Raw genomic sequence first — 10968 nt, forward strand, 5'->3', positions numbered from 1 at the left:
TTTCGACTAAAATGTTGTTACATCCATTACGTATACGCAGCGCAGACAGAAGCGCCAGAGAAACAAAAGGGGCGCGTCGAGAGGCGAAATCAAATATCAAATAATTGCTGGCCATTTTGAACGGCTGCCAAAAATGCTGCGTTGGCCATTTGTTTCAGCAAGGACAAAGGCTGTGAAAAAATGTCTCTCAGGAATTAAACTGCAAACACTATCAATGAATTCAACGGCTGGTTGTAGCCATGAAATGCAATCCCTGAACCATTTGTTTTAGTTAGTTTCGCAAGTTTTCGGACCAACCCCTGTCATTGTTCTTGCCATTAATCAAAAGCTTATTTGGTGCTCAAGCGCGAAGAAGGGTCAAAATTGGCATGTATTTTCCAGTCATGATTTGCAACAATGTCATTCACGGATTGTTGGCTGCCTTCAATCGTTCATAGAAAACGGCTTTCGCTTCGACACGTTTCCCCAAGAACTGTCCAGACAGCCAAAGCCCCGAATGATTCCCTTGGGAGTATTAAAATTTTCTACACCATTTGCCCGAACTGCTGAGCTGTCAGGACGCCAGGGATGCGGAGATGAGGCAGGGTCCTTTACAGCGGCCAATAACCTTAACAGTTCGATGGTCCCAGTTTTAGCAGACCTTGATAACAGCGTAAGAGTACTGGGGGTGGGTTTTAGCCTAAGAGAATATTACAGTATGGCCAAAAGGTCACTGTTTAGATAGTATTGATATGTTATTAGACAAACAATGTATCTTACAAATTATTTCAACACGTTTTTTGGATTAAAATAAATAAATCAGACCACGAACGGATATATTCTTTATCAAGCATGAGCTTAGTCTGTTCTAATTTACCGACATTACCCTGCATTATAATAAACACGACTTTTATACAACCGATCTCTTAAAGTTTCCATAGCATTGGGTCTATTATTTAACACAGCATAGCTTTCAACAGCTTGTAATAAACAAATGTAAGCTTTACCAAATATAAGTTTAAAAATAGCCCTTATCATCATTTTATACTTACTCACCAAACAAAAATAGAAATAGAACTAATGCTTATCAATTATCATCTAATGTAATCAACATGTTAAACGCACATGAAAGCACTAAGGGAAATATTAAACTAAATATAGTAATACTGCTTTATTGTGCCATTAACAGCTACTAAGAATAAAGCAGACATCGTTGTATCTTCTGTCTGCCTTCTTTCTTTTAGAGCTTAAGAGACCCATATCAACAGCAGCATCACTTCTCTGTTAAACGGAGGACAAAAGAGAGGTGTTTACCAAAGAGAGCCGTGGATGTGTTTCTCTTAATATCATTTTATACCATACCATACCATTTTGAATCTTTGCCTTCTCTTTCAATCTATTAACCATTAACAGAACAGCTCTAGATGCTCAGGCTAAGTAATTTAAGATGGTTTACAGAAATCCTGGAATCTAAACTATTTTACTGTATGTACTTTTAAGAATATTCATACATTATTTCGAACTGCTAAAAAGTATCTATTAAATCCAGCTTGGCTAAGATACAATATATCTGTATTTCAAGAAATTAATAAGGTTTTGAAAGTCGAAAAACCTTCAGGCGGAACCCAAAACAAAATTGGCTCGACCCAAAAGTCACAAGCAATTTGAGATTCCAGAGGGGAAATCAAGTAAGTGAAGCAGCCAGCGCCAAGTCAAATTTTTCACAATGCGGCGAAATAAAAATAAAAGACCCAACAAATTGTGCATGAAATGCTTCCCGGGCGGAGACCCAAGAACTGGACGCTGCCATATAACCTACATACATACTGTGTATATCCTCCAGTCATTCGAAATTTGCACAAATGAAAATTGTGGCAGTAAATTGAATTACCCAAAACAGCAGCAACAGCAACAACTCTTACTACCGCAGTGAAAACAGAACAATAAAAGCGGCGGAAAAGGAATAAATGTTGAAAGGCCGAAACCGGCCTCCTGTTTCCCTTCTCATTCTAATCCCCATTTTTTCTTCACTCTTCTCCCACCAACTCCTTTTTGAAACAAATAACTTGTCCCATCGTCGTCAGCCTAAGAAAAAGCAACAACGAAGTTGAGGAAAACCAGCAGAAGGATCTGGTGGTGTTTTCCAACCTTAAGATACCATGCTATTTTGTGTTATGCATAATGACGTAATAAGATTTTGTAACAAATTTAGTGCAGAAATTGAATATTCATTTTGCTCTCTTATTTATTTAATGTGATAAATTCAAACATGTCGGTAGGAAAATATGTAGAGAATCATTTCAGATTAAATCGTATCTTGGCTATCTTAAATACATAAGCAATTTAAATAATATTTTTAAAAATAATACAAATATTACTGCCTTAAAATCATTAGTTTTTACACTTCGACCTGCAAATTTTTTTACATTTTCGATTTTTCACAGATTTTTTTTTTATTATTTTGTAAAATAAACCGTATACCCTTGTCCGAGCTAAGTACCAAGTAAGAAAAGCAAAAAATGGTGGCTACTGACTGCAAAGTCAAATGAAAATCCCTGCGGGGCTGTCTACCTCCCATCCGCAAGGAATCTCCCCACGTTGTTGTCACATTAGCTGCGCCACGCTGTGCGCCCTTAATGAGCATCGCAGACATATGCCATGGGGCACGGGCACGGACCAGAAGCCTTGAGCCCACAGCCCAGGCCAGGGGGCGTGGCCAGGACAGGGATCGGTGGTCAGAGGTCGCGGGCCATGTCCCGGATGCTTTTATCGCCGTCCAAATCTCTATACTCCCGACCTACGTAAATTGGTATGTTTAGGTTGCCCTTGAATTGCCTTGAGTGGAGGGTGGGGGGATTGGGGTGGGATTTCGGGGTTGGGGATCAGGTCTTATGTCTAAGCGACACCCTCGCCATATGTAAATGTCTTTATTGTTGTTCATCCGACACTGACACTGACAGTTGCCTCCAAGAGGGGTTGGTCTGCCAAGGAAGAAATAAGGAACATATGGTGGGGATTTCGAAGGACCTTTCATTGGGCGGAACAGATAAAGTAGAGCAGGAAGATAAAGAAGATACCATTACATTTTTTATAAAATTAAATTAGATATTCTATTCTACCGTTTCTTGGACTGTAAGATGTACGCACAGAAAGGTCTTTTTTTGGAATAGTTGAAAATGAATCTATTAGTTAAATCCATTTTGGGCAAACCGTACTTAGAAGTGTAGCTTCGAGTGGTGTAGGTTTTAATCAGGATAGTTGTGTTGGATATATTATTACATATAGAAATTATAACTAAAAGTGTTCTGCATACGTTCTAATCTAGGAAGGTTTGGTAGTACATTGCTTTTGAATTTAGAACATTCGTTCTTAAAAACCGCGGTATCAATGTTCTCAATATTATAACGTAATATTGAGAAGAGAAAAGTTAAATTGAAATTATTTAAACGCTTTTTTATAAGTACACTCTAGTGACTGGACTAGTAGTTTATTTGTTGAGATATACAATGTAAATACCGTCAATTCAACTTAAGTCGAGCTAAATACAATTATCTTTAACTTCAAAAACGTTGTTTTAATTTTAAGAACACTTTAAACTCAGATGAGAACGTCTGAATATTCTCTGTGTACACTGTACATATACAGAAAGGATAGGTGTATGACCAAATCGTCAATGCAGCTTTTTGATTCATAGGACTTTTTAATTGAAAGAACGAATGAATAAATTGTTATGTTACTTATATGTAGTGTTGGATTCTATATGTGAAAAATTATCCTTTGAAAAAAGGAAATTGTCTTTAAAGAAATATACAGTAGATGTAAATGTACTTCTACTCATGTTTTTAAAACGACGTGTCAGCGATCCATACGTGAGTTTCAACCAAACAGAGTGAGCCACAATCCCCACCACTTAGGACAGTAATCGCTGCCATGATTATCATGGCATCATCATCACTTCAAACATAATGCGCCTCTCGAAGGCCCTGCATTGAAAAACATTTCGAAATGGGATCGACCGAAAATTTGTTGTTGGCAGTCTTCCCATTTGCAGCAAGCACACATTTCCCACCAGTCTCCTCCGCCCATAAAAACCAACAAATCTACTCGAATTTTCCTCCACACTTGTTGATGTTAATGCACATTACGTATACGCACGCTGGACGTTTTTACTTCTCTCTTTTCGTGGTGCATTTTGCATTTTGCGTTTTGCGGTCTGCAGTCCGCCGTCTGCCGCATAATTTTATTTTAATGCTGCACTTTAGGCACATGCCAAAAATGAGATGGTTTTAGGCGAGGAGGTTTTGGGAAAAAGGGAAAATACCAAAACCTCCAGACAGAAAAGATCTTCGCTTGGCCCATTTTCCAGTGTGCCGACTGTTCGCTACGCCGATTCTTCGGTTTCTCGTTTCAGCTGCGAGTCGCAAGACAAGAAGTTGTCTAAACAACTGCAGATGCATGACGACAATGTGTTCTGGTGTTTGGGGCGCAGATTTCCACAAATGCTGCTGACGTCAACCGCGCCCGCCACACGAGTCGTGTGGGAACCATTCGAACGGGGGAACATAGGCAGCATCCATCCAGCCATCTGCAAATTTAAACTCTCACGGTTTTCCCCTTTGAACAGGATCTGCGTAGTGATTCAGAATTAAGCAATAATTTTACTACTGTTATGATATTTCAGGACTCATAAAAGAAGTTGATGATTATTATTAGTTTATTATTATTATTATGGCTATTTAATTAAATTCTAACAAAAGTTAATTAAGTAAACCAATAATGACAAGCCAGTCGTCCACCTATGGTTATACCAATTCCTCAAAAGAGTGTTAAAATTATATAGCCAGTGTAAAACCTATATTTTAGACAACACCCCGATAATCAAAATTATAGTTTGTTTAGATATTATCAATCTTTACGTAAGTAATTCGTTAAAATGTGGCATGATATTGATTTATCAAATAAAACTTTTATAAGATTCCTCTTACTGAGGCACATGTTTTTCTTCTGTTCTACTTTACCCCGATTTTTTAAAGTTTTCAGAATAACACGCCTGTCCTGCCGAAAATTTTGTGCGATTTTCGGTCCGCTTCTCCCGAGCGCTTCTGTTCGCTGTAGTTTTGCTCGATTTGCGGCAAATTAAGTTGGCCCGGCCAGCAGACCATGCTCCCAGCGGAGCTCACCCACCCACCCCTCATGGACGGCCTCCACCGCACCCCCTCCCCCGCTGGGTGGTGCATTGTTCACGACGTCGTCTGGTTTCGGATTCGGATTCGGGGTCTGGGGTCTGGGGTCTGGCTGCCGCCCAAAAATGCAATAAAATTAAATGTTTTTGTGTAAAAACTTTATGACTTTGTGTTTATGTTCGCAACACGCTCTACTCTCAGCACTCTGCGTCCAAGTTTCCCGCGTTGTTTTTGGACTTTTGGTTGGACGCTTGGCCTGCTTTAGTTTCTGTGGCTGATTGGCAATTGTTTTTGCTGCGGTGCTCCTCTTCTTGGCGAGTTTGGTGGTGTTGCCTGGTGGTGGTGGTGGTGGTGGAGCTGCCGCCTCGCATGTGTTGACAGTAATTAATTTAACTGGCATAAATGAAATTTATATGAGCAACACATTTTGCGATACTTTGACAGACAGACGCATGTCTGCCGGGCACTGGGGCCGGCCTTTTGCCTTATATATTTTGGCAACTGGATATGGACCTTCAATATTAGGTATCTCCAGAAACATTGGTTATGTGGATTTTCCAACTACAAACTTCTCCTGGCTTAGCTAAGATATAGTAAGAGACTATTTTAGTAACACCTTAATAATTATAAGTACGCTTCGTTGCGAATAAAACATCAAGTAAGAAACAGTCGCTTGTTGGCTTGTACTAAAATTAATATGAAATAACACATTAAAAAAGGTATTTTATAAACCATACGCGAATACACGGGGGGATGTAGGGTATAGATCCCACTCCGGTTAAAAAGTATATGTAATATGATGTGTTTAATTCCAAATGTTTTGTTTCTACTCAACAAATTTGTTTGTATCCCCCCACAACCAAATTCTGGATCCGCCACTTTTATGAACCCTTTTTTCCATATTGTACATATATATAGCATCTAAACATATACACAGAGAGAATACTGACGTTCTCATTTGAGTTGAAAATGTTCTTAAAATGAGAACGACATTTTTTGAGTTCAAATGTTCTCATTGTGATTGAATTAAGTTAAATTGTGTCTTAAAATGTGGTTAAATAAAACTTGTTCTCAAAACAAGAACGAAATGTTATACATTAAGCAAAATCTATTTGTTCTTAAACACCAAGTAATCTCAAAATGTTCTTAAAATAAGAACGGAAAGGACTAAAAATAGAACTAAAAGTAAGTTGCATTTCGACTTGAAATGGGTCAAAATAAGAGCATTTGTACTTACACGATTTTTAAGAAAGAATGTTCTTAAATCAAGCACAATGTACTTGGTCTTTCCTCTCTGTGTGAACGATGATTTTCAAACTTTATGATTTTTACTAGTTTTAAAGTTTATTCTTTTTAAAACCTTATATAACATTTTAACTTTTTTGTAACTTTCAAATAATCCTGTCAACAGTTATGATGTCCTTCGGTTGAGTGGTTTTTTTTTGAGAGATAGCAGGCAAGTTTTCAAAGCTTTAAAGTTTTTTTTTAACTTACCAAGAAAACATGTATCTTAAATAAACGATACCAAGTAGATTTAAAATAGTTAGCAATATTACAAAATATTAGTATCATGAACAAGAGCTTGATTGAGGCCCAGAAACCCTCTGCAACCCCTTAACGTATTTATCAAAGTGGAATGTTAGATTAAATACAAGCATAGCTTACTCAGCCCTGATATCCTTTGGTAGCTTCTTGAGACCCTGACAGCCACATCTCCCCGACTTATCTCATCATCAAATTAGCGCGGTCGGTCCCAATAAAGCCCTCAGCCACAACTCAAGTAATTCCAGACTCCTCACCAATTACGGTTTCACTTTTTCCCATCGACGAGGGCTTCTCGCAGTTCTCTTCGTCGAGCTGTCTTGCTGAAGGCTGGTGAAATCATCGAGTGGCAGGCACGTTCGCCCTTCAATTGAGGGGCGTGCGAAATGCATCATAAAAATCAAATATGAATATACTTTTTAACAGCTCACGCTTTTTGACAACATCATTGGAGAGCGCCTCGAGGTGTGTCCAACTAAATGCTTATTAATTATGAGTCTGCAGGCCGGCATTCCATAAACACCAGTCCGAGTTCCGCACTTCGACGGCAAAAGTAATTAACTTAATATCGCTGTAAAAAGAAAACTTTTTGCCCGACTGCCGTGAAGTAAAAGGATCCTGAGGAGGGGAAAACCGAAAAGCAGTCGTAAACAAATGAAGCTGCAAAGTGCAATGATGTTGAACATTTTATTTGGCAGAACAACGCGAAAGGGTTGTAATTATAATTGGCTGGTCCAGGGGAAATATATTGCAGCTGAGCGACTGTGTATCCATATCCTTTCTATCTCTACCAACCGCAGCAATGCACAGCATCAAGTTAAATATTCAAATTCAGTTTGACCTCCTGGGTCGCCATAAATGTATCTCGGCCATTGTCATGTGCAAATACTGTTTAAATTGTTGTTCCCGGGGAGGAGGATCCACGACTCCCGCGATTGATTCACACAGCGAACTTCCGCAGCCAGCGAGCAAACAAAAAGTTTACGCTTCATAGCACAAATTGAATAAATCATTTGACGTTGTCGAGCAGTCAAGTTGGGGATGCGAGGGGTCGAGGGGCGGGGCCAGAGTTCGTGGGCTCACATAATTGTTGCGCAAAATTGACCAAAAATAAAAGCTTCCCCATAAGCGCGCAAATTCAGCAGCAGGAGGCGGCGAGTCTGAACAGATTTTAATTGAAAATAAATAAATTATGCTGTTTAATGCCCTTAAAAGTAGGAGCACCCGTGCTTGAAACCAAACACTTTGCCGCCATGAAAGTTAAGAAGATTTAATGGGGTTATCAAAATATGAATTTTCACAGTGAAGAGGAAAAATTTTAAATTCACTCAACTTAACTGGCTCAATTGCATAAAATCCAGTCATCGAAATTGCAATTTGTTTGTATATTTCTATTAAAGAAGAACAATTTTGCGGTGTATATGATAGAGCAGGAGATATTTCAGACTTTAGTTCCTGAAATGTGCAAACTCCATTTCCTAACCGAAAATCTCGTGGTACCACTTGGACTTCTTGTTGCAGCACGGCCACTGTGGGATTTTGCAGCGGGCTGCTGGGCAGGCACAGCAACTGGACCACACCTCAGCCAGTTCCATCAGGAGCAGCAGCACCACCAGCCAAATAAGGGCGGAACCCAGCGGTGGGATCATTCTGGCGACTAAAATAATTATTTACAACTCGCAACTCGGGGCCAAGACACGCTGAAACCTTGTCGAATCAGTGAACCAAACGGCGATGACATAATCGCATCAGCAGCGGTCGATGCAGATGCAGATGTGAATCGCTGGAACAGAATTGCACGGACCCAGTTAATATATCGACAGACAACGGCCCAGTGTAATTGCGAATGTCCGTGCCCCGTTTCCGATTCCGCTGCACGTTTCCGTGATGGAATATGTACATGTGAAAAGAAGCAAAAACAACACTGTCGGTGAGGCGTCACTCCGCCATTCGTTATGCAATTCTCTCGCAAAATAACAATACCCAACAAAAGTCGAATAAATTGAACAAATAAAGCCGAAACTTTGGTAGAAAGCGGCACGTAAACTCTGACAGCAATGGGAAACCAAGGAGTCGCTTTAAAAGCCGCAACCAATTCATTAGCCAGCCAGTGTTGATAAGCCAAAGAACCCTATATTAATTGAAAACCCTTGCCAAATGGTTGAGAACTTACTCTAGGCCCACTTTGTATGAAATATTATACCAATGCGGTTGATATATTTAAGCCTATTGCTGACTGTTCTACTTCTTGTAGTGCGTTTTACTAATGGAGCTAAATTAGGGCCGACTTTTCAAAGGGCCACAGTGAAGCCTTTGATATCTTCATTTGAAGTAAAAAAGTGCCCCAAAGTTAAGACCCTGAAGCATGTAAATAAAAGAAGAGTAAGTTAGAAAGTAAGTGCTTGGTGGCCATTGCTAATAAGTTTGTTATGAATTAGTTATTAGGAGTCTGGTTCGCCTATGCTACAACACCTCTGGACCTACCCGTCTACCAGCGACGTTGTGCCTCATACAATGTGCAAAATAGTCGTGAGTCCCGTAGATTGTCCTATGATACTTTTCATCTCAATTGTTCGTATCTCATTTGTTAAGCTTACTTTAACACCAATATCTTGTTTACGGACTACAAGCATTTCGTTATAACCTATGCATGCACACGCAATGATCAGACCATGATGTATAATGGTGAGTTAAATGTGTGCGAAATTCTTTAAGCTTCTAAGTATTTTTCGGTAAGCTAACTTCTTGTTCTAAACCTCTTTGTAGTTAAATTGCGCATTCTAACCCGCACGCGCACTCCACTGTTAGACAACTTAAACAAGGTCCTGTTTTTCCTAGAGTCAATCGCATTTCCCAGCGAAAAACTTGAGTTTCTCAAGGCGGAAGCGTTTTGTTTCGAGTGGTACATATTGAACTACCACGTTAAACCCAGACCGGGACGACACAATGCCCCAACGAACTTCGTTTGGGATCATTGATGATGTTGACGATGACAGCATGAATTAATTGCATAACTATCGCTAATTATTACAACATAATCAACGATTCAAGGAGCTGCGGCGATGGAAAGGAAATCGTATAACTTAATTAGTTTGAGTTGGCCAAACCAAAATCAATTACCAACGACAGTTTCACTCGACTGATTGGGCCCGGTCCTTCAAGGAACCCAATTGTGCTGATTCCCGTGTCCTTGTTCCCGAAACCCACTTGTATGCATACATGTATCGACACAGTAAAAAATAACTAAGAACTTGAAATAAGTGAAAATTAAACAAGGAAGAACGCTATAGTCGAGTACCTCGACTATCAGATACCCGTTACTCAAAGGAAAATGGAGATATGCAAGCAGCAAAGCGAAATTAAAATGCGCCACCTACCGGCGGTAGACAGATTTAAGCGTTATGGGCGTTAGAGTGGGCGTTTATTTATTTATTTTTGGATCAATCGATAGGTATTGACGACACCAATACATTTCAGTTAACATTTTTCATCTAGCATCCAAATTGTGGGCGTCACAGGTTTTCGCGGCTTGTGGGCGTTTAAGTGGGCGTGGTCAATCAATAGGTATTGATGAGAACAATACATTTCAGTTAAAATTTTCTATCTAGCATCAAAACTGTAGGAGTTTCAGTTTTGGGCGGTTTGTGGGCGTTAGAGTGGGCGTGGCAGTCTACTGAAACAAACTTGCGCTGCGTAAGAAGCTCAGGAATCTGTACGCCAAATCTCAATAGCCTAACTCTCATAGTTTCCGAGATCTCAGCGTTCATCCGGACAGACAGACGGACAGACGGACATGGCTAGATCGACTCGGCTAGTGATCCTGATCAAGAATATATATACTTTATGGGGTCGGAAACGCTTCCTTCTGCCTGTTACATACTTTCCGACGAATCTAGTATACCCTTTTACTCTACGAGTAACGGGTATAAAAATATTATGGGGTATATATTCTTTGCCGATATACCGATTGAAAGTTAATATTTCTAGAATACTCTGTGCTACAAATATAGAGATTTTTTAAGGACACGGCAAATCTTTATAATTTAAGCAAGAGAGAACGCTACAGTCGATGGCCTCGAATATCAGATACCCGTTACTTAGCTATAGGGAGATGGGAAAGTATGTGCTCCGCCATGCGTATAACTTTTAAATGAAAAGTCCAACATCTTAGGGATCTCAGCGTTCATACAGACGTACGGACAGACGGACATGGTTAATTTGACCCTGATAGAGATCCTGATCAAGAATATAGATCCTTTACATA

At 39.7% G+C, this 10968-nt stretch overlaps 2 protein-coding genes across 2 annotated transcripts; one reads left to right on the forward strand and one right to left on the reverse strand.

The window, feature by feature from the left end:
* Window positions 1–7960: 7960 nt before the first annotated feature.
* On the reverse strand, window positions 7961–8719 carry LOC118878343 (uncharacterized). Its single transcript, XM_036820852.3, has one exon. It carries the CDS (start codon window positions 8351–8353, stop codon window positions 8183–8185), a length of 171 nt encoding a protein of 56 aa, XP_036676747.1. The 5' UTR covers window positions 8354–8719; the 3' UTR covers window positions 7961–8182.
* Window positions 8592–9973, forward strand: LOC108011949 (uncharacterized). The gene is made up of 6 exons (XM_070998990.1): window positions 8592–8634; window positions 8871–8891; window positions 8959–9086; window positions 9143–9233; window positions 9297–9389; window positions 9471–9973. The coding sequence occupies exons 1-6, from the start codon at window positions 8592–8594 to the stop codon at window positions 9680–9682; spliced, it is 588 nt and encodes a 195-aa protein (XP_070855091.1). The 3' UTR covers window positions 9683–9973.
* Window positions 9974–10968: the final 995 nt, after the last annotated feature.

This window comes from Drosophila suzukii, chromosome 2L (genome assembly GCF_043229965.1).
Source record: "Drosophila suzukii chromosome 2L, CBGP_Dsuzu_IsoJpt1.0, whole genome shotgun sequence".
NCBI classification, from domain to species: Eukaryota; Metazoa; Arthropoda; class Insecta; order Diptera; family Drosophilidae; genus Drosophila; species Drosophila suzukii.